General features: G+C 51.9%; 1 protein-coding gene across 7 annotated transcripts in view; it reads left to right on the top strand.

The window, feature by feature from the left end:
• Positions 1 to 23878, top strand: part of CLMN (calmin) — a 115513-nt gene that overhangs the window by 73814 nt on the left and 17821 nt on the right. For 6 of the 7 annotated variants that reach the window (XR_012037157.1, XR_012037158.1, XM_072839812.1 and 3 more), the window contains exons 3-9: positions 4841 to 4936; positions 7484 to 7567; positions 12493 to 12585; positions 14543 to 14733; positions 16916 to 17109; positions 18509 to 18591; positions 19827 to 21491. Coding sequence is in view for 5 of the 7 variants with exons in the window: in XM_072839812.1 (XP_072695913.1) it covers positions 4841 to 4936; positions 7484 to 7567; positions 12493 to 12585; positions 14543 to 14733; positions 16916 to 17109; positions 18509 to 18591; positions 19827 to 21491 (2406 nt within the window). In the remaining 2 variants the exon portion in view is untranslated. The remainder of the gene's footprint in view (positions 1 to 4840; positions 4937 to 7483; positions 7568 to 12492; positions 12586 to 14542; positions 14734 to 16915; positions 17110 to 18508; positions 18592 to 19826; positions 21492 to 23878) is intronic. The other variant, XM_072839813.1, reaches the window with a different exon arrangement.

The raw sequence follows: 23878 nt of genomic DNA, 5'->3' as shown, positions 1-23878 counted from the left end.
CCGGCTCTGTGTCAGGAACCCAGACATAAGTACGACATGGCTCTGCCTTCATGGGGCGATCAGTCCAGTGGGGAAGGAGAGGATCTATCTTTAAATAGGAATCAATGAGCAAACATGAGGAGACATTCGTCGTCGAGCACCCCAAAGGCTTCCCTGGACGCAGGGACTGGGGTGGGGATAGAGCTGGGCTTCCAGTCCTGGGGGGATAGATAGTAGGGGATTCTCGGCATGAGAGCCATCATCTGTAGGTATTTGGGATTGATTTATGCAAGAACTCAACACCTTTTAGCAAAGCCAGATTCCCTTGTTAATCGCATAATGGTGCTACCTACCAAGATATGACCTGCCCCCTTTGGGCACATCAGGCACCCTGCTTTAGCACGTCACACGTCGGCTTCCGTCCCCGGGACAACCCTCGTTACCCCTCCCATTACCAACGAGGAGAGAAGCTTTGAGGCCGAAATGGTTTTCCTGCAACCACGAGGGAAGCTCTTCCGGAATATTCAACTTGGCATTCAACTTCTTTTCCCCGTTTTCTTTCTTTCTGACATTCTGGGGCCAGGCAGTTTGGAATTGCATTTTTGTCTGCCAGCTTTTCGTGCACACTCACCGTGAAGGCTGAACGCGCTCCAGAAAAACAGACAAGGATGAGCACCAGAGGAGAGGGGGGGTCGTAGAGTGGATGAATAGCCCGGTGCGGAATTCTGAGCCCTCCGAGCCCTCCACTCACACCAGTTAGCCCCCAAAATAGGAACATTGCCCTGGACTGGGGGAGGAGAGATGAGTTTTCTCTCCAAGAAAATCTCTTTCTTGAATGAGATGAATCTCTCCAGCTGATTCATCAGGATTCCTTTCCCTCCCATCATTTCTTCTTAAATTCCGCTATGTGGATCCCCCGCTAGATGTGGCCGGCCACATTTCCGGGTAAAGCTGGTAGTGTTCAAGCCCTCCACTTCGGGGAGGCCGGGTTTGTGGGGTTTCTTCTCTCCTGTACTCCTAGAAGGTACAAGAGCAACTACTGCCTGCCTGTAGGGTTAACCCAGAAGAAAGGTTCATGGAGGAAATCATGATATGGCCAAGAAAATAATTGTGGTTTTCGGAAGTGCAGCTCTTGACCAAAATTCCAATTCGTGCAGTTTACCTTTGGGCTTGCACGATTTCCCCCAGGCAGGCCCTGACCACCCACACCTCGGTTCCACACCTGCGCAGTGGGGTCCCCCGGACCCAGGAGGGCTCCCGAGCTGCCCGGGATAAAGCGTTATAAATCACTTGCTAGTTGTTTTGACTGTTGGTGCATTTTCGACAAGGCTCATAAAGCCAAGTGTTATTTTTTTGGGGGGGAAAAAAAAGGAAAACCCGTTCCCCCAATCTGAGTTCGCGGAACTCCTAAATTAATGCCTGATGTGTGTCAGGGTAGCTGGAAATTCCTCCTGTCGCCATGGCAGCTTGCTTGCTTGCTTTTTAATTGAAAAATAAATAGAGGCAAGGACAGAGGGTAACGCAGCAGATGCCCGCGTCCTGGCTCGCCGGCCTCCGCCGGGCCTGGGTCCGCGCCTGTTGGATCAGGGATGGTCCCCTTGGCCGTGCTCCCGTCCCGTCTTCGGGGCAGGTGGGGAGCCCCGCTCGGGGGATAAATCAGATAGCACCTGAAACCGATGCCTAATAAACAGGGCAAAATTAACAGCCCTGTTTCCAACCTTGAGACTTTCAAGACCAACCTTTCATGTCAAGGAAACCCAGGAACCCCTCGGGGACTTGGGCTTAACTACAATTTGAAGGCTGTCAGAGATATTTACGGAGTCTCGGGCTTCTGGAATAATTCCTTCATTTACCGAAGGAGTTAGATCATGAAGAAAGCCCTGGGGGTGCTGTTTACCCGGCCATACCGATCCCATGAAGCCCGCGGAACGTTTGGGGCCCGCGCCGTGTTTTCGCTGGAGCGGGTTCAATGTCTCCTGCTGCCATCGGGCCGCGTGGACGCGGGCCAAGGCCCCGTTTGCTGCTGCCGCCGAGGCTCCTGCAGACACCGTCGGTGGAAATTACTCTCGGGGCTCGGCTCGCGAGCGAGGCTTGGCGGCCAGGGCTGGTGACTGGAAACCTGTTAGTCCATCGATCAGGGGGTGTTCTGTTGGGGCGTCACGTTTTTCTGCCTCGCTTTAGCAGGAATAACAGTTCCACGAGAGCCTCGGTAACCCGATGCCATCCTGTTCCGAGCGGAATGTGCCCAAGGAGCTGTGGGAGTTTGCAAAGAAAATAATTGGCCTTTCAGTTCAAAGTCTGCAGCCCCTGAAGCAGATCTCTTGTCTGTGCACCTGTGGGAGGAATTGGTCTGCGTTCGGACTAACTGGGGGTCAGGGGGCTCGTATAAGGGGTAAGGAAATGCCACCTTCCTTAATAAAAATAAAAAATAAAAAAGAACACGCGGACCCTCCAGAGCTATCGTGGGAAGGAGGCCTTCCCGGAGGGAAAAAGTGCCCAGACCACAACTCCTCTGTGTTTCTCAGACTTTCCACGTCCCCGGGCCTCTGGCTGGTTTACAGCTGCCACCTGCGCCCCAAGTCCTGTCTCCTATGTGAACACCTCATTCATCGTACCCAGGAGCACAGAGAGCACCCTGCCCACCTGTTCTAATGTTGCCGAAAGCCCCACTACCAAAGGTCAACCAAGAATTCATGCTGGGGGGAGGGCTAATTTAAAATGCACGTTTCTGGAGCCCGTTCCCCGAGATTCTGTACAGTATAAATTCTAATCATAGTGTGTTGAAAGAGCTATTATCAAGCTGGCCTAAAGTAAGGCCAGGGAGAGCTGAGCCTCTCTGATCCAAGCAGGGGGGGAGGGGTGCAGTGGATCTGACTCCTCAACACCCCTGGGTCCCCACAGGGTACCGTGAAGCTGCTCCCATTCCAGTCTAGGGTTCCGGGAAACACAGTTTGGAAAACCCCTGCAGGAGCATCCAACTGACAAGTTCCAGGCAGCCCTGGGAGTGCCAGGCCACACGTCCAGCCAGACTCTTGGTGGACACAGCGTGGTGCCAGTTCACCTAGACACTGGATCTCTCCGGGTCTAGGCCCAGAGAGGAAAGCCAGGGCAGCCTCCAGCTCTTCCCCTGCAGGCCTCCTTCACACCCTGGTCATGTGAGCAGACTTGCCTCTTCCCCTCAGGGAGAGGCAGGAGCTTAAGTGAACTGGAGCCGACCCCGGAAACCCAGAAAGAGAAGCAAATAGGGCAGAGAGAGAATAGTTCAGGGCCATTCCCTGTGCTAAGGGCATGTCCTTTGTACCACTTATGGCCGGGAACCGTACACCCCCCAGGCTGAAATGCCTACCTACAGGGGGAACCCCAAGACGCTGTAGGAAAGAAGCCACTTAATGAGCTGGTTTTACGGACGCACTGATCTGGGAAGGCAGGTGCAGTGCCGGGTACCTTCCCTGCACAATATGACTTCATTTTAGCCCCTGTGCTCTGAGACCTTGCCGACCAGGACACTCAGGCCCCGGAAGATTAAAGAAAATACCCAAGGCCCCGTCCCTGTTGAGGGTAGAGCCTGGATTTGAACTCAGGTACATCTAACTCCCTTGATTCTTAGCAGAACAGGTAAAAAGCGTGTCTTGAGAAAACGTTGGTTCACCTCAAGTAGCCTGGATTTTGTGCAGGAACAGCGGGAGTGATACTCAGAATGCTCATTGGCTTTTTTATCAAATTGTCATGAGTTTGATTTGTAATAATGGGCACGTGTGACTTTTGTGGCTAAACATATAAACAAACATGAACATACACAGGTAAATCAGCCTCCCAACCTGTGAGTCCCTACCAGGCCTACAAACCCGGTGGGGAGGAATAGATTCTCCTCCTCACCCAGCCATCCAGCCACTCTATGGGCCAGCGGCCTGTCTGGCTGGCTCCTGTGCCCCACAGCTGAGTCACACACGCTAGCCACCTTCCCAGCTTCCTCTACCAAAGGTCCCACATCTGCCCAAGTCTCCACAATTGGACTGAATATTGACAAAGTGTCAACTGGCACCTCAGGAAGGTCGCATAGAGAGATGGAGCCGTGTTGGAGGCGAGGAAGTCCTGCTAACTCCCAGCACTGAGGCCCAGAGGGTCATCAGCCCAGGGTCCTGCCATCGTGGCACAGGTCTGCATAACCCCTGTGGGCAGCCAGTGAGTCCTGATGAAGAAACAGGACTGGGGCATCCGGGTGGCTCGGCAGTTGAGCATCTGCATTCGGGCTGAGGGCGTGATCCCGGGGTCCCAGAATCCCACGTTGGGCTCCCCAGAGGGAGCCTGCTTCTCCCTCTGCCTGTGTCTCTGCCTCTCTCTGTGTGTCTCTCATGAATGAATAAATAACATCTTAAAAAAGAAAGAAAAAAAAAGAAAGAAAAAAAAAAAAAAACCAGGACTGACTGTACTAAAGAGCTGATCTGACCAAACGCGGGGCATGTCACCTAGCCTCTTTGAGGACTTGAAGTGAAGGGCTTATACTAGGGTAATTTCATGGGAGTCCTGCTGGAATTATTTTCTTCTATGGAGGGCTATAATCAAGACATGCCCTTTCTTCCTCCCCTTAGGGGGAAGTGTGGATGTAATGTGATTGGGGGAAGGGTCCTCAGATCTCAGGGTCCCAAGGGTCTTCAGGGCCACTTGAGTGATGGGCCGTCTGGTGCCGAGTCTCCTCCACGGCTTGCCAGCCCACCCTCCATCCCAGGGGCTGCCCCAGGGGCTGCCTGTAGACAGATCTAGATGCGTGCAAGTCGTCTCTTGGGGGAGACCTGCAGCTCGGGCACAGTTTGGTGGATTACACAGACCACTCATGGGCTTCTTTCCTCTCCTTCTTCCACAGTGCAACCCTCCTCTAGAAGTGAAAGATTTATTCGTTGATATACAAGATGGCAAAATCCTAATGGCTTTGTTAGAAGTCCTGTCTGGGCGAAATCTGGTACGTATGTCACGGAAAGGTCAGGCAGGCATAAAATGCAAAGGAAAACACTGCTGGAGGTTTGCACTCAGTACACCCTTGGATATAGGTACACGTACCTGGCCATGCGTGATCCTGTGACCAGAAACGTGGAGGGGTGACATTCCTTTCTCAGTGACCCAAGACTGATAGAATCAGGTATAACTAAGCAGTGTCCTCTTTTTTAAAATAAGTAAATATACTTTAGTATGTAAATAAATAAATGCTCGGTGTCTTCTGGGAGTCTGTAAAGGGTAAAGATTGAAACTAGATCATTAAACTTTAGCTCTCCAGCTGTTACATGAACTAGAACAATAGCCAAGAATCAGGAAGATGGAGGAGAAAGGCATCTTACTAACTAAATTCTATTATCCACCTGAGGCTAAAACAACTGCTGGCTTCTAGAACTTTCTCATAAGTATAGTCATTCCCCCTTACCTGCAGAGGATACATGCCAAGACCCCCAGCAGTTGCCTGAAACTGCAGACAGTACCGAACCCCATCTATGCTATGTGCTTTCCCATACACACATCCCTATGATGAAGTTTAATTCAGAAATTAAAGATTCACAGTAAGAGATTCACAAGGGTAACTAATAATAAAATGGAACAATTATATAACCACATACTATTATAAAAATTATGTGGATGTCAAAAAATATATTAAATTAAGAATAAATTATGTGAATATGGACTCTCCCTCTCTCCAAATACCTTATTGTCCTCTCCTCACCCTTCTTCTTGGGACGATGTGAGACGATATCATGTCCACGTGATGAGAGGAAGCGAGGGGAATGACGTAGGCATGTGACCTAGTGTGAGGCCACCACTAACCCTCTGACCGCACGTCAGAAGGAGGATCATCTGCTTTAGACCACAGTTGACTGTGGTCTTGGAAAGTGAGACCTCATCTAAGGGGCGACCACGATAGGACACATTGAACTGAACCAGCTGAGCTCGAGGTTCATTCCACTTTGGATCTCCACCATACCTGTCCATGTTGTGTGGGTCTGCTGTGCACAGGTCTGTCCTTCTCTCTCTCTCCTTCCCAGAGCAGGGGTTCTCAACGCTGTTGACATTTTGGGTCTAACAGCTCTGTCATGGGGGCTGTCCTAGGCATTGCAGAATAGGTAACAGCATCCTTGGTCTCTATGCACTGGATGCCAGTAGCACCCCTAGGTGTGATAGCCAAAAATGTCACTTGACGTGGCCAGATGTCCACTGAGGGGGCACAGTGACCTGGCCAAAATGCCAGTGGTGGTGATGTCTCAAAACCACACACTACAGTCTAGTGTTTGATGTGGCCTCCATGCCCCATTGTGGCGAAGGCAAAGGTGCAGCCGCGGATCACAGGTCTACTGGCCCAGAGCTCAGCCAGTGTGGACCTCTCCAGATCGATTTTTGATTGTAGGTTTAAAGTCAAGAGCCCGTCCTACTTTCAGATCTAATGTAGCTGGAACCTTGTCATGCCCCTTGACCCTTCCCAAAAGCAAAATGGGAATTTCCGTTAGCTACTTTTGTGGGGGGCGGGGGGGGGTGTTGAGTGGACTGAACCAAGTCACATAATGAACTCTCACAAAGGGTGGACCTGTGGCAGTAAAAATAGCATTTGGCTCCTTAGTGGGTCTGACAACGAGCCAGCAGCACAGTCCCTAGCAGGTGTCCTGAAAAAGTATATCCTGGTTCCTTGTTCTGTGCTCCCAGCAACACCAGCTCCTACTTGGCGTCCAGGCCCCTGGTTGATAGATACCATGGCCGTGCTGGGCCTCTGTTGGGGGTGGTCTTTGATTTTGGAGCCCAGACAAGAGCAGGCCTCTGCTTACCCACTGGCTTGGCTGGAGTTCCCAGCTGGCGGAGCTGACACCACTGGTTTGCCTTGTAATGTAAACCGTCATCTGGAGTAGCTCCGGGTCAGGAGGAGCTTCCTCGGGATACTCCGCTACCGTTGGCAGAGTTCTAGCTCCTGCAAGCATCTCTCTCTCTCTCTTTCTCTCTCTCTCCATCTCTGTCTCTGTGTCTCCCTCTCTCTGTCTCAGTCTGTCTCTCTCTCTCCCTCTGCCTGTCTGTCTGTCTGCCTCTCTCTCCAACCTGGGACAACTGTCCACGAGGCTCCTGGCAGAAAACAGAAACATCTGCTGTTGGCAGGAGGGACTTGTCGGATGATTTAGCAGCTGTGGGGACACCCCAGCTGATGCTCCCTGCCTGACAAAACTGTCAGCGTGGCCGGGAGAACACGTCCCTGGAGATCTCTGGAGGATGAAGAACACCTAGGCCAGGAGCCGGGTCAGAGAGAAAAATCGGACAAATCTGTCCCCTGTTTAACCTGCCAGGGCGCCCTTCCCCCACTCACCAACTCCAGTGAATTAAGTCCTAAGGACCAGAAGGAAGGGGTGGGGTTCAGCTGCAAGCCCCTAACTTTCTCCTGAGACTAATGAGAAAAAGGTAAAGACAGAGGCACACCCCACCGCACTGCCGGGCATTGAGCGCCTCCGTCGGATTCACTTCGGGTTTGCTCTGTTCTGTGTTCCAGCTGCACGAATACAAATCCTCATCCCATCGTATTTTCCGGTTGAACAACATAGCGAAAGCACTTAAGTTTTTGGAAGATAGCAACGTAAGTATTTGGAACACATCGTGGTAACACCGCTTTCCTTGCGAGGAGGGGGGCAGCGTTTGAAGTTGAGTGCCAGTCACAGGAGAAGCGTGCCAAGGGGGACCCTGCTAAATTGGTCAAATTTAAATTTAAATGTAGTGGGACTCACTCCGGTGATCCTTGGGCTGGAGGGATGGTCCCTGACTCCCTGCCCGCCGCTCCCTGTCCCATCTGGCCGCCAACTCTGGGGGGCACCCAGCTATGGGAAGGGCAGACCAGCAGGCCGGACCCCCGGCCATCAGCAGTTCACGTTTTCTTCTTTATCCCTTTGAATCGTAGTGCAGAGAGCGTGCTGCACTGGGGGGCTTTCTCTTAGCAAGTAACGTTCTAGATTTGTTAGCTCTGTGTTTTGAGCTCTGCTTCATGTCCTTCAAAAGTGGGATGAAAACAAACAAACAAACAAAAAAAAAAACAAAAAAAAACAAAAGTGGGATGAGATGGTCTTGGAGGGATGAAATTTCCAGAGCTCCTCTTCCATTAAGTTTCACCAGAGGTAAAAAGCCCTCGGCTTGCCCGGTGTGTTGGCGCGTGCGGTAGAACTTCATCAAGTGTGACTCACCCGGGCTTCTTAATGGTAAGCAACAGAGGCTGACCTGGGCTGCCGTACGCAGGAAAGGAAAGTGTTGAAGGGATGCCGAGTAGCGCACAGAATGTCTTGCTAGACTGAGGAGTCGGGGAGGGAATCCAGGGATGCGAGGTGCCAGGACCACTGCAGAGCCCGCCTCCCCAGAAGACAGGGACCCGTGTGCACAGGGCTGCCACTGCCCCTGGGAGAAGGACATTCCTGCCCCCGTCACAGCCCCTCGCCTGAACTCTCAGTGTTACACATTGAGAGTCGAAGGCCTGGGCTCCCATGCCTGGATCCCACCCATGTCTCCACTGCCACGAAGGAGGGAAAGCACGTTTGGCTTCTGAAAGAGGTAGGCTCCGCCTGCCATACTGTGGGGAAAGCTCCAGACACAGGAGGAAGTTCAGATGGTGGCAGCCAAAAGGCATAGGGCAGTTTACAGCAGCATCATTCACAACAGCCAAAAGGTGGAGGCAACTTGGGCGCCTTGGGTGGCTCAGTGGGTTAAGCGGCTGACTCTTGATTTCAGCTCAGGTCATGAGCTTGGGGTCCTAGAATCGAGCCCCGTGTTGGGATCCACATTCAGTGTGGAATGTGCTTAGGATTCTTTCTCTCCCTCCGCCCCGCCCCCTTCTCTCTCTCTCTCTCTTTCTCTCTCTTTCAAATAAATAAATCTTTTTTTTTTTTTTAAGTGAAGGCAACTCAAGTATCCATCAGCCAGTGAATGGATGAACAAAATAGGGTCTATCCACACAATGGAATATTATTCAGCCATGAAAAAAAGAATGGGGTGCAACATGATGCCACGTGAAGGAAGTCAGATACAGAGGAGCACTTATTCTTTGATTCCGTTACTATGAAAAGTCCAACACTGGGGAACTTCAAGTCAGAAAATAGATTCATAGCTGCTTAAGTTTGTGGGGGACATGGTGATAGTTAAAGAGCATGGGTTCTCTTTTTGAGGTGATGAATATATTCTCAAATTGTGGTGACGGGTGGTGCATGCATCCAAGAGTAAGCCAGAACCGTTGACTGATATACCATACGCGAGTGAATGGAATGCAATGTGAGTTATGTTTCAATAAAGCCGGGATTTTTTTTAAAGATTTATTTGTTTTAGAGAGAGAGCAAGGGCACACACGCTTGGGGCGGGGAAGGGCAGAGGGTGAGGGTGAGAATCTCAAGCAGGCTCCCCACTGAGCACGGAGCCCAACATGGGGCTTGATCCCACGACCCTGAGATCATGACCTGAGCTGAAATCCCTAGTCGGACACTCAACCAGCCTAACCACCTAGGCTCCCCAGGCTGTTTTTTCAAAAAGTACATCACATACTCATGAAAATGGCTGGCCTGTCCCCAGCGTTGGCCTCACCTTGGCCTCTGCGCCTCTGTGCGGTTCAGAGCACAGGTCCTGGCGCACACGTGTCAGGCTTCCAACCTGGGAAAATTAGGCCGACTCTCGGGGCCTCAGTTCCCTCATCTATAAAATGGAAATAATAAAAGCACCACGCCATAGCTCAGAGTCTTGAGGATCAAGTGTGCCCAGCCCGGTGGAGTTTAACCAAGTGCCCCGGCCCTGGGCGAGGGCTCTGTGAACACCTGCTCTGACCACTTCCCTGCCCCCTGCATCTCTGCTCCTGGAAGGGAGCACCGAGCAGTGTCCCCTCTCATCTCAAAGGGGCCATTGTTCCTCTGATAACATAGAACCTTAGAACAGATACCTGGAATATTCATCGCTCTTCCTCCCTGCTGGTTGACCCCTAACCACTTTCCTGCTGCGTCAGCTGCCCCGCGTTGATGGGCCTGGAATATAGGCACCGTAGATAGTGGGTTTGCTTCCAGCAGCCCTTGGGGGCATCTTGACCAAGTGTCTTCCATGGGCCTGGGGTTGTGCTCAGCGTTGGGGACACACAGCTGCATTAGAAGCATGTCGGCGCCTTCAAGGAGCTTAGGGTCTGATGGAAGAGGCCTCAGGTGGACAGCAAGGTGCATGTCATGCCAGGGGCAAACGGGAGGCGGGATTGGGTGGTCACGATCCCTTAGGGGCGAACAGCAGTGGCCAGCAGTGGGCAGCCAGGCTGGTGGGCCGTGCAGGTAGGACCAGCCCCGCACAGGTGTGGCACTGGGGAAGCCACAGCTAAGGCAGGAAGGCCTGGCCTCGGTCACCCTCCGGGGCCGGTCACCAGTGTGGACCAGTGTCTCCCGACAAGGCAGCCCTATCATTTTCTGGCTTTGGAAGGTTTCCCGTAAAGCTCAGCTCCAAGAGCCACGCTCGGCTTCCTCCAGGTGGGAGTGAAGGCAGAGATGGTCACCTTGACCGCTTTAATCTCCCCACACCCGGACGAGTGCATGAGCCTCCAGGACGGAGGGGGCTGTCAGCGCAGGGGCTCGGGAGACAGCAGGCCGCCGATGGCAGGTGATCCATCCCGGGGGACAGGTGTGGAGGGAACCCTGGGCCTGAATTTGATCTGCCGTGTTATTCACAACATCGACAGCTTCCTTCCTGGCTCCAGCCTGCCGGCGAGGAGCGAGTCATACCCTCTGCAAGAGCGACCTGAGCCAGGGAGCTCGGGAGCCTCTCCCCCGGTTAGGAGAGCCGGGCCCTACGGGTGGGGTTGTCAGAAACCCCTGACAAACTGATAGGATCTGAGATGAGGGTGGAACAGTTGCAGAAGACCCGAGGGAAAGGGAGAAAGGGGCATTTGTGCGAGATGCCCTCCTCGTGCTTGCTTGCCAGTCTCCTGGCAGGACTTTGCAGGGTGGATTTGAGAGGAGACCTTGACCGCCTTTATTTCTCCTCTGCCCCCGAAGTATGGTTTTTACTTTTGTAAAGGAATTATAAAGGAAGAAGCAAATGTGCCAGAGGCCAGTGTGGCTCCCAAACTCTTGAGTTTATCTCCAACCCTTGACAGAAGTATGCAGGTGCCCGATCTGTGTGCTCAGACTCTGTTTGAGCCAGTGGGCCTGTGGGCCTCAAACCTGAGTGCACATCAGACAACCACCTGGAGCGCTGGTTCAAATGCAGGTGGCCGGGCCCTACTCTCGGCCTTCCTGATTCAGGGGGACTAGGAGAGAATTTGCATTCTAACCAAATCACGGGCCATGCTGTTGCCCTTGGCCCAGAGAGCACACTTTGAAAACCAGTGCCTCTTGATGGGATGAACACTGGGTGTTATGCTACATGTTGGTAAATTGAATTTAAATGAAATATTTTTAAAACAGTTAAAAATAAAAACAACTGAAAAAAAGAAAAGAAAACCAGTGCCTTAGGGATTCACTGAAAGCATCATCCTGTGGTCAGAACATAGTTCAATAAATACGTTAATCCCCTAAAGGTTTCTATAATAGATGCAATTTAAGCAGGATATTTTGTAATGATGCAGAAACTCAGGGTGTAAGCCTTATCCCCACACACTATTTCTTCTCCCCCCCCCCCCCAGAAAGAGACAGAGGGAGATGAGGGAGGGAGGCAGCAAGGGGCAGAGAGAGAAAGGAAATCTTGAGCAGACTCCATGCCCAGAGCAGAGCCCCACACAGGGCTCAATCTCCTGACCTGAGCCAAAATGAAGAGTTGTGTGTTCAACCAGCTGAGCCACCTGGGTGCCTCCCCAACATGCTGTTTCTAACCAGCAATGGTAACGGTCTTATCCATCTGTGCTTCCTGACTGCCTGTGTTAGTGCTCTGTGTTTGTCCAAAAATGTGTTAAATCTCGAGGTTTGGGGGCACGTGGGTGGCTCAGTGGTGGAGCATCTGTCTTTGGGTCAGGTCATGACCCCGGGGTCCTGGGATCGAGTCCTGCACCGGGCTCCTAGCAGGGAGCCTGCTTGTCCCTCTGCCTGTGTCTCTGCCTCTCTCTGTGTCTCTCATGAATAAATAAACAGAATCTTTAAAAAAAAATCTGGAGGTTTGGTGGCATTAGTGTAGCATACAGACAGACCCAGTGGGCACTTACCATCTCCCCTTGAAAAGAATGACTGAGCCCTTTCCTGGCTGTGTGTCCCGGGTGCGTGACATTTGGCCTCGGTGAAATTTCCTCACCTGAAACAGAGATAATAGAAGTACCTACGTTGTGGGGTTGTTGTGAGGTTGAACTGAGTCAATCCGTACAAGGAGCCTAGGGTAGTGTCTGCCCCTGGTAAGTACTATGTACCTGTTTATGAAACTCATCTGCATACGTTTTGCATGCTGGGGTCCCTGAGGGGCCCTGGGCAGCCCCAAACGATACAGATGAGAAAGAGCAAGAGGCCTGCGAGGGCATCGGAAAACCAGCACCTACTTGACCTCCCCGTGTTAAGCTCATAAATTGCTTCTCTCCAGGTGAAACTGGTTAGCATCGACGCAGCAGAAATAGCAGATGGCAACCCCTCTTTGGTTCTTGGGCTGATATGGAACATAATCCTCTTCTTCCAGGTAAAGTGATTTCCATGACACACAGTAACGATCTCCTTGAGCCTGGTTAGTGCCCGCGGAACAGCGTGGGGCCGCGTCCAGGGACCCCGTGAGATCTTGTTTCCGACAGATTTTGACTTTTCTGTTGCTTGCAAAAACACCAGAGGCCATCTGGTTGCCACTGATCTGGGTCCCTGTGATTTTATTTTTTTTTTAAATATTTTTTTTCAACTTTTATTTATTTATGATAGTCACAGAGAGAGAGAGAGAGGCAGAGACACAGGCCGAGGGAGAAGCAGGCTCCATGCACCGGGAGCCCGATGTGGGATTCGATCCCGGGTCTCCAGGATCGCGCCCTGGGCCAAAGGCAGGCGCCAAACCGCTGCGCCACCCAGGGATCCCTGTGATTTTAATATAGTGACACGAGCTCGGTTCTCCAGAGGAGCCGAGCCATCCCCTTGGGACTTAGAGAGTTAAATATTTGTCGCAGAAAATAATTTTGTTATAAAGTATCACAAGAACCAGGGAAACACTTCTGCCCAAACACTGAGCTTGGAGTTACTTATCCTAAAGTGACTCATGCACAGCACAGACGGAATGAAAGAGAGTTGCGGGAAGAGGCATACGTGATAGGTTGAGACCGTGCTCTCCAGCCTTGGCAACGTCAGCCTGGGTTTGGAAACGTGGGTTTTATAGGGAAGGACAGGATCTGTGGCTGGAGTCTGAGGGTGGCATTTAAAACCAGCTCGAGTTCTTGCCCCTGAGTAGGAGGGAGTAAGCTGACATTTCGTCTTCTAAAGTCTCCTTTTCTGAAACAGAAAGTCATGGCTTATTATTTAACGGCCCTGCCGAGAGGAACAGTGACCTGCAGAGAGGTGACTTGCTGCGGCTTTTGTCCCAGTGCTTGTGTTGCTGAGAGGAGCATGTACAAGCAAGGTTTAGAGACAACAGATCCAGTTCTGTGTGAGCCTTGGACTTAAAAAAACCAAAGGCTGGCTCCCTGAGCCTCTGTTTCCACATCTGCAAAATGGGAGCAGTGGTCAGCTATGTAGGAAAGCCCCTTGTTATATACAGGCTTCAGGTACTAATGTGTCTTATTAAACTCTCCGATGGATGCTGGAAACACTCTGAAAATGTGTAAAAAGTCAAGGCCTTAAGTCCCCCCCCAGCTCTTCACTCATTCATTCATTCATTCATTCAGTAAATGTCTGTTGAGTTTCTCCTATGTGCCAGGCTCTGCACACACACACTCTTCCTCTTGTGACTCTCTGGGACCACGGACAAGGCAGGCCCGAGTTATAGGACTGTGTGGTGCAGGTTCTGATCAAGGTATGAGCGGAGTGTTGCTAGAATACTGAGGAGGAGCAACTATGTGAGTGAGGAAACTTCCCGGAGGAAGTGACACCAGAGCTGGGTTTTGAAGGATGAGCAGGAGTGCGTTAGGCCAATTCTCAAACTACCCTGTGCATATAGGTTGTCCGTGGGTGGTGTTGAAATGCAGGTTCTGATTCTGTAAGTCTGGGGCAGGGCCTGGGCTTCTGCATTTCTTGCAAGAGCCACACGATAGGAGCCACATTTCGAGTTGCCAGGAATTGGGTGATGGAGCAAAGGAACATCTGGGCAGCAGGACCAGGATGAACACAGGCATGGGGCTTGAAACAGCATCATGCATTCTGGAGCCCATAGGCCATGAGAGGAAAGGGGTATGCAGAAGCGGGTCTGTGGAAGGAAGACTGTGTGTGCGTGGCCAAAGCGCCAAAAGTGAGAGACTCCAGGAAGAGAGGAGCTTCCTGTGAATGTCTGCATGGACCACAAGCCACATAAAACAGCCCGACCATCACAGGTGCTTCCTTGTCCTTGTGTGGAGAAGCAGCTGGGTGTGAGCTGGTCCCTCCAGCCAGACTCCCTGTGGCCATGGGTCAGAGAAGGGTTGGCACTGGGATTGTCTCCAGGGCCTGAAATACCATTTTCCTTCCAGATTAAGGAGCTCACGGGCAATCTCAGCAGAAACTCTCCATCTTCCAGCCTGTCACCTGGCTCAGGGGGTACAGACTCAGACTCTTCCTTCCCACCCACGCCCACCGCAGAGAGGAGCATGGCGGTATCGGTGAAAGATCAGAGGAAGGCCATCAGGACTCTGCTGGCGTGGGTGCAGAGGAAAACGAGGAAGTAAGCCATCCCGTCCGCTCCCCCTCCCCTCAACTACATGCTGTTGTCGGGCAGAGGGTGGGGGGCTTCCCTGGGTGGGAGGCGGTGGCAGGGGAAGGGGTCACCAGCATATATTATGTGCCTGTCGCTTCATATGGGCTCCGAGAGCAGAGAGCACCATACGGTTTATTTTCTGGACACACAAAGCTATATCTGCACACCGTTTGGTTTGCAGGAAACGGATAGGAAGATCTGAGTACAAATCAAAGGGGCTTCACCCCATTAAATGCCAGAGTGAGAAAGGCTCTTGGATCCTCAACACATGCACATCAGGGCATCTTTCAGAGTCTGTACCTACTTAAATAATCACCAGTAATGATAAAGGCGGTGTCGTGCTTGGTTAGGGCTGGCCTTTCCAAAACCCAGACAGGTGAGCTGGAGCAAAGGTCCTGGGCTGCTCTGTGACCCCGTGCCAGCAATTGGGGTCTCTGCAATTTTATATCAGGTCTTGTACTGGCAGCCAGCTGACAGCCCCTGGGGCCTGGGCCGTGGGCAGGGATGTCTGGAAAGCTAGGCCACGTGTAATGAGAGCCATTCCGCTGTGAGGCCACCCAGCCCTGCCACGCACACACTGGGGGCCTTCCTGGTGTGTCACGGCCGCATCTGCAAGACGGTAAACTTAACCAATGGCAGCCTTCCAGGACAGTTAAGATTAAGTGAAGCAAGCTCGTGAAAGCGCCTTGCGAGGTACCAGCCCTTAAAACACTTACTCATCGGATCCCTTCTCCCCGGTATATGGAAATAAAAGATAAAAGAAAAAAAGAAGATAGGAGAGAGTTGGATCTTTGGGGTTTTGATCATGACAGAGTTGATCAGTGTAGACAACCCTTAGATGTGGTTTAAAAAGAAATCAACCGAAAGAGAGAGCACAGTCAGGAGGGAGGGTGACGGTCAAGGAGAACGTGCGTTCCTGAGATGGTGAGACGATTCGGGATCTCCATCCCGTCGTGGCGGTGGCTGCGGCGTCTGCACTTGACGGAGCAGCTTGGTGGGATGTGCCCCCCACCCCACGGGAATGCCACTGGAGAGATCCCAGTGGACTGGGTTCAGGAGCCCTGCTTCTGGCGATCCACTTGCGTGACATAAGATACACTGAGAGACGCTCTCCGTACTTTTATAGCTTCTTGGGAATCTCAAGTGATTTCTAAATAAAACTATTTTTTAAGAGAGGTCAGTGACCACAGTTGGAAGATCGGCAGCATCGCAGGGGATGGATTCTAAAGCACAGGGTGCCAGGCAGGGTTATCTTTGTCCTTCGCTTTAAAAATTTTAATGCTAAAAAAAATAAAATAAAAATAAATTAAAAAATAAAAATAAAAATTTTAATGCTATTTATGTGAATAGTAACATTAGTTGCCGCTTAGTTGGTGGCTTCTGTGGGCGACGTGTGCCACACGTTAGGCTGATCTCACACCGTGGCCGTTCTTGTGGGCAGAACCTAACGCTTCCCCACAACAGCCGCAGAGAGGTGGTAGTGAGGTGGTCCTCATTTTACACCTGCGGAGCTTGAGGGCCCGAGAGGATACGGGACCTGCCCAAGGCCACAGCACTGGGGAAGCACAGAGGGAGGCCGGGATGTGAGCTTGGATCTTTCTGGCTCCATCCCCTGATTTGCTATTTTGACCATCACTGAAAAGTGCCCAGTTTGGAGAGTTGCTCCTTTACATGCCTGGGAATCTGGGAACATAAGCTCCTCATCTGCCTTTGGGTGCAGCATTCACCTTTCTATTCTATTATTCTATCTTTTTAAAGATTTTATTTATTTATTCATGAGACACACAGAGAGAGAGGCAGAGACACAGGCAGAGGGAGAAGCAGGCTCCCCGTGGGAACCCGATGTGGGACTCGATCCCAGAACCCTGGGATCACACCCTGAGCCAAAGGCAGACGCTCAACCACTGAGCCACCTAGGTGTCCCTCTATTCTATTATTCTAGATTATTCTAATGTTATTCTGTTTCTCTGGAAATGGAGACATGGTGGTCTGGTCCAGCCCTCCCAGGACTCAGTGCCTCTCGAGTCGGCAGCTCCTGGCCCCACTCAGAAGCCAGCAGGCTGCCCCGTGCCACTCGCTCACTGTGGAGGGGAGTCCAGGCCGTTGGCTGACCTGCATCACTCAAAGCACCGTGGCTGCTTTGCTGCAGGTATGGCGTGGCGGTGCAGGACTTTGCAGGCAGCTGGAGGAGCGGGATGGCTTTCCTGGCCGTGATCAAGGCCATCGACCCCAGCCTGGTTGACATGAAGCAGGCTCTGGAAGATTCCATGCGGGAAAACCTAGAGAAGGCTTTTAGCATCGCACACGAGGCTCTTCACATTCCCAGGCTCCTGGAGCCAGAAGGTAGTGCTGGTTCTCTCTCTTTCTCTTTCTTCCCTGTTAATTATTTTTGTGACGTGTGTAATACATGCATGCGCATGTAGGAAAATTTGGAAAATACAGAAAAATCTAATGAAGTCATGTTGCTATTTCCTATATTCCTACCCCTTAGTATTTTTCAATGCGTCTCATGCCAATTTTTTTTTTTTTACATAATTGAGATCAACTGTCTACATAGTTGACCCTTGAGCAGTGCAGAGGTTGGGGTTGCTGACTCCCCCCCCCCCCCCCCGCACAGCTGGAAATCCACGTATAACTTCTGACCCCCTAGAGACTTAACCATCAATAGCCTGCTGGTGACTGGAAGCCTTCCCCACAACATGGACACTTAACTCTGTATGTTATAGGTATCAGACACTGTGTTCTTTACAATAAAGTAATCTAGAGAAAAGAAAACGTTATTCAGAAAAACCTAAGGAAGAGAAAATACATTTACAGGACTATATAGTATTTACTGAAAAAAAAAAAATTCTGCCTATGAGGGGACCTGTACAATTCAAACCGTGTCGCTCAAGGATCAATTGTGGTTCTGTATTTTACTTTTTTTTTTATTAAGTTTTTCATTTTGGTTCCAATATACTTAGCATAGAGCATTGTATTCGTTTCAGGTGTACAATCCAGTGATTCCACAATTCTGACCATTGCTCAGTGCTCTTCATCCCCATCACCTGTGTCTATATTTTGCTTTTTTTTACTTACTGTTGTAATTATGGCAGCAGCACCTTACCTGTTGCTGTCATGTCATTGTTATGTATTTTTAATGGCTGCACAATGGCCCATCCGGTGGGCATACCAAAATTGACTTAGGTCTCCTACCCCTGGTGGACATGAGGTTGTTTTGGGTGTAGTCACGTTTACATACAACATGCAGCGAACATCTTGCTGCGTAGAGCCCAGTGTGCATCCCACATCATGCCCCTCGGGACCGGACGCCACGGGTGGAACACCAGAGTCGGGAAGTACGCACCTTTTTAAGGTGCTTGGCTCTGTCAGATCGCTTTCTGCGTGGCTTGAGCTGGTTTGGGACTCCCTCCAGCAGTGACGGAGGGCCTGGCTCAGCAGACTCGCTGATGGGGTCGGCAGGGAGCTGACTGCTCCCCGTGGGGGGATTCGGACAGCAGGGAGTAACGGACGGTCTTGGGAACGAGGAACTCTGGATTCTGCATCCCAGCTCCGCTCTTCATCAGACAGATGTGAGACTGTAGTCAAGTGATTCATCCCCCCTGGGTTTAAATCTCCTCAAGTATAAAATAAAGAGAAAACCTCAAAGGTCTGTGGGACTCTTCTCCATCAAGCATCCCTTGATTCTGTTTAAAAAATCGCATATTCACCATCCTTCCAACTCTTGTGTCTCTCTTGACAGACATCATGGTTGACACGCCAGACGAGCAGTCTATTGTGACTTACGTGGCACAGTTTCTGGAACATTTCCCGGAGTTGGAAGCGGTAGGTTTGTTTCCCTTTACTTCGATGCGGAAAGCGTACGTGTCCATCTGTTGGCCATCACACAAAGCTGGGGTTCGGGCTGTGTGGTTCTGTGCAGTGAGCAGTAGTGATCAAAACTGGATCTCAAGTTCCCTTGAGCATTGCCTTGGCACATTTTATTTTATTTATTTTTTTAAAAAAGATGTTATTTATTTATTCATGGAGACACACACAGAGAGAGAGAGAGAGAGAGAGGCAGAGACACAGGCAGAGGGAGAAGCAGGCTCCACGCAGGGAGCCTGATGTGGGACCCGATCCCAGGACTCCAGGATCACAGCCTGGGCCAAAGGCAGGTGCTAAACCACTGAGCCACCCCGGGATCCCTTGAGCCACCCAGGGATCCCTCCCTTGGCACATTTTAATTTCAGGATCCTAGATAAGGCGCTTTCCATTTATAAGCAGATAGCAAGTTGGACAGCCATACCTCTTGCAAACATCTTCCCCGAAACCAAACTTCACTGAGATGGTTAAAATGCCTGCTTGGCACACGGATTGGCTGCACGATCTCCTAGATGTCGGCCGGAACATGTTAGCAGTTTACTGCGTTTTATCAGAAGTGAAAAAAGATACAAGACAGTGATCGTGCAGAAGCACACCCTCTTATTTTCAGAATCCCAGACTACACTTGGAGGGGAATCAGACCTTTCAGAAGTTGCCACAGCTCCACTGAGCCTGCAACCCATGCTGTCCCCAACCTTGAGATGATATTAGTGACAGCAACAATGTAACAGTAGATCTTTATTGAATTCACTAGTGATTTACTGAACACCAAAAAAAAATAAAAAATAATAATTAAAAAGAAAGTTTACTGAACACCCGCTGCTTCCTCGGGGGTGGGAGAGGGGGGCTCAGCAGTAAGCTGAATGCATGAGGTCCCTGACCTCGCACAGCCTCGTTCTGAGAGACAAGACAGTTATCAAGTGAGCAAATACATTCTCTAAGTTCAGGTAGTGGTAGGTACTAGACAGAAGCAAAGTAAGCATTTCTTCGTATCCATAGCTTTTAAAAACATATTCTTTTTAACTTATCTGGTGTCTCCACATCTCAGCAAGAGCAACCATCTGCGTCTCTTAATTAGAACACTTCGCCTGAGTTCTGAAGTGGCTTTTCCACGTCGGTTTTTGTTTTAGGAGAGGGGGATGCACACTGTTTGTCAATACTCTCCTGATTTCGATATGCCCCGTGTGTTTTTGCAGGAGGATTTCTCGGATTTGGATAAAGAAGCTCCAATTGAATCCACTTTTGTCCGCATCAAAGAGACTCCTTCTGAACAGGAGAGCACGGTCTTCCTTCTGACCGAAAATGGGGACCGGGCCTACACCATTAACCACGAAGCCAGCCAACCACCACCCTCCAAAGTCTTCGTCTGTGACAAGCCCGAGAGCGTGAAAGAAAGCTTCCAGGATGGCGTGTCCAGCTGTGCGCTGTCAGACAGCGCCCCCGAGTTCATGCACCAGATCATCGACCAGGCCCTGCAAGGGGACCCAGGTAAGGCCAGCAGCACCAACGACCCATCTCCAGAATCTTCCATTTTATCATCGAGAAAGGACAGCCGGAGGTCCAACTCATTGCCGATCAAGAAAACCGTGCACTTTGAGGCCGACACCTTCAAGGACACTTCCTGCAGTAAGGATCCTTTCTACAGTCATGACTTTCGCTTTGAAGGGAGCCCGAGAGGGACAAAGGACTCATTGAAGCAGGATGGGTACCTCCTGGCAGTTGAGATTGCTGAGGAAAAGTCGCAACAGGAGGCCCCCAAGATTGCGGAAGCAGCCTCTGATGAGTCCCCGGGTGACGTCTCTTTGGCGGACGGCAAGAGCAATCATTCGCAGACTTCCCAGAGTTCTCCATCCTGGAACGGGGAGCCAGAGGGTCCGGGCAGCCCAGGGGAGGAGAGCTGTCCCCTCTCACCCCTTGAGGACAACACCATCATGGCCAATTCCTTGGAGTTCAAGGTCAAGCTGCTGACCGTAGAAGCTATGGGTGGGGAAGACTATTTTGAGGGCATACCCTTCAAAACCTCTAAATTTAGCAGCGACCTCATAGATGTCGCCTCGACCAGCCAGGCTTTCAATGAGGTCCCTTCTCCTCATGAGAAAAAACCAGCAGAGGACGAGGTTTTGGAGGATCACGCTGAGAAACCGGAGAAGAGGAGGAGTAAGTCTGTGCACCAGAGGAAAGATTCGGACGAGTCCCCAGAGAGGCCCGATGGCCTTGAACCTCACAGGGACACCGGGCAGGAAGACCAGGGCTCCTCTCCAGCCCCAGGGGAGGCGCCGGTGGATAAAAAGCCAGAGGTGTACGAGAAGCCCAAGCGCAAGTCCCCACGGCGCCGTCGGGGCGAGGACAACGGGGAGGCCCCGGGGCTGCAGGAGCCAGAGGGGGAGCTGTCCCCTGACCCCCTGAGAGGCAGCGACAGCCTGGAGACCCTGTGCAGCCGCAGCGAGGAGGGCCTGGACTTCAAGCCCTCTCCACCCCTGTCCAAGATCTCCGTCATCCCCCACGACCTGTTCTACTACCCGCACTACGAGGTGCCCCTGGCTGCGGTTTTAGAGGCCTATGCGGAGGGCGTGGAGGACTTGAAAAATGAAGACCTGGAGCTCGAGGAGCCGGAGGGCTATCCGTGTGCCGTGGGGGCCAGGGACGAGGCCCAGGAGGCCGCGGAGGCTGAGGCCTCTCGGAGTAGCTGCAGCTTCTCAGGGCCGGAGGAGGATGTCCCCGAGGCCAGCATCCCCGCAGCGCCTTGTCCCGACGGGGGTGTGGAGGACGCCACACTGGCCGCAGAACCCGCCACCCTGTCCCCGCCAGACGACCGCCAGCGAGGGGAGGCCGACGACTGTGCCCCAGTGGAGAGCCATCAGGTACTCGATGGCGGGTTCGGGAACCCTAAGTCCTGCCCCAGGACTCTACTCGTCCCCCTCCATGGAACAGGGAAGCAGAAGCAGCCCGGTGGCCCGGGCCAGACTTTAAGGAGGCCCTCACTCCGGCTCGGGAAGGCCAGGGCTAGCACCCCAGAGGAGCACTCCTGAGATTTAGTACCTCGGGGCCTCCCGGGCAGCCAAGAGGATGGAAGGGGGTCATGTTTGACGGCCGGGAGAGGTAGCAGCCGTGGTCATTGTCGGGGGTACTGGCAGCCACACCTAGCGTGTGCTCCGTGAACCCTAGCCCCCGCCTCCTGCGATGGCCTGAGAAAACCACGTGAGCTCACCTTTGACCCCAGCCTTGATTTTTGAAGGTGGCCCATTGGTATAATTATCTAGCTCCTGTGCTTGGAAGTGGGGGACAGGCACTTCTGAGTTCTCGCAGCTGGGCACATGCTTTGCCACCGCTTGGTGCTCCCAGTTCACTGAGCTCAGCAGCTCGAGGGGCCACGGGAGTGGGCAGCGAGAGGGTGCAGGGGCCCCTGCCATCTTCTCCCTCCCCTCCCCTCCAGCCAAACTGGCTTCCCTCCCCCACCCCCCTGCCCAACTCTCAGGCACTCCACACTCTGCTCTGCCCCACTCCGGCACCACTTGGCCAGCACTTGTGCCCCTTCAAATCCCAATGCCAACAATACCTCCTCCCAGGAGCCTGCCCAGCTTCTCCTCAGGCAGAACAGTTGCTTTCTCCTCCATAGTCAGGGACACGTGACAGCGCTCTACTCTTCTGCTACCCTGGTTTGGTGGTTGTGATTTTTCTCTCCCAGGAGAGAATGAGCATCTGTGTATTGGCTTCAAATTCTGGAGAGCAGCCTGGCAGGGCTTGCAGTGCGGGAGACAAAGGTGGATTGCATGGTGGTGTGGGGGTGTAAGGTGGATGTAGGGTAAAGTGAACCCCAAGATAAAGACAATGCTCTGGCTCATGGCAGGGGAGAGTCAAGGCTGAGTGAGGGGCTGAAAGGTGCTCAGGGGAATGAGAAATCCTTGCATCTGGAGGGCTGCAAGAGAAAGGGGCATTATCAGTAGCCTTAAAACATTTAGGATTATTTTTTAAGATTTTATTTTTATTTATTCATGAAAGACATAGAGGCAGAGACATAGGTTGAGGGAGAAGCAGGTGCCTGCGGGGAGCCCGATACGGGACTCGATCCCAGAACCCAGGGATCATGCCCTGAGCTGAAGGCAGATGCTCAACCACTGAGCCACCCAGGCACCCCAACGTTTAGGATTTAGATAGGCTAGAAGTGGAAGTTTGCTCTTACCAGTTTGCCAACCCCAGAAAATGCGCTGGGTGGAGCAGAATTCTCGGACAGTGACAGCCTAGAAGCAAGCATCGCAGGAGCCATTGGCCCTTTGGGATCACCCCTATTATGTCCGTCTTCGGACAGAGAAGAGAAGTGAGGGTAGTCCTGCAGGTGCCAGGACCCACCTGCCATCTGCTCCTCCTGCCGCCAGGGAGAGGAACCCGGTCCCGGGCGCCCACCACCACCCACCCACTGTCTGTGACGTTGGAAGCCAGCCCAGCCGAGCAGGCTTTTCCAGCAGGAGACCCCATGATCCAGTGGGGTAGAAATGTCCTGCAGTGAGATCAGGTCTTGGGATCCCCAGGTTGGCGGATCATGACAATAGCTACAGCAATTCGCCGGACTGTTAAGGGACAGAAGATCTCTTAGGACAAAAGAAAGGGAACTGGGTGGGTGGCAGGAAGGAAGCCTTAGTTGCATCTCTGCTATTTAATGTGGCTTATTAGCCGCTCACTTCCTCTCCCTGGGCAGACGGAATGCGGCCTCAGAAATGCAGACGTCACTTTATTCTCTTCTGCTTTGCAAAGAGAGAAGTCATTTGCCAAAAGCAGGTGGTGTGGGTATGTGTGCCTGTGGGCAGGTGATTTGGGGTGTGGCTGAATGAGTCTTGGGCTGGGAATGAGATTGGGAGATGTAGGTTTGAATCTATCTTTCCCTGAGCTGAGCATGAGCTTTTGGGGAGAACTTCATTCCTGGATCTCAGGACCAGCGAGCCACCGTTTGCGTCTCTGGGCTCTGGCCTGCCCCCTCTGGCTCTCGCCCATCCAATGGGCAGGCACCCACTGCTCCCAAGCACCCCTAGAAGTCTTATGGGTGAGCAGAGGGATGGCCTGTGGCCCAGGATGACAGGCGGGGCCTGTGAGTCTTGCCTCCAGGCAGATAAGATGACATGGGAGCATTTCTCTGATACTTGGCTCTTCTTTGAAACATAACAAAAGGAAAAAGAAAAAGAAATCTTGCAACAGGACTAGAAAATGGAAAGTTTGTTCTCTTAGTCTTCTTCTTCTTTTTTTTTTTTTTTAAAAA

The sequence above is a fragment of the Canis lupus genome, chromosome 9 (assembly GCF_048164855.1).
Source record: "Canis lupus baileyi chromosome 9, mCanLup2.hap1, whole genome shotgun sequence".
NCBI classification, from domain to species: Eukaryota; Metazoa; Chordata; class Mammalia; order Carnivora; family Canidae; genus Canis; species Canis lupus.
Note: the sequence above shows the minus strand (reverse complement) of the source record. Positions and strands in the feature narration are given on the sequence as shown.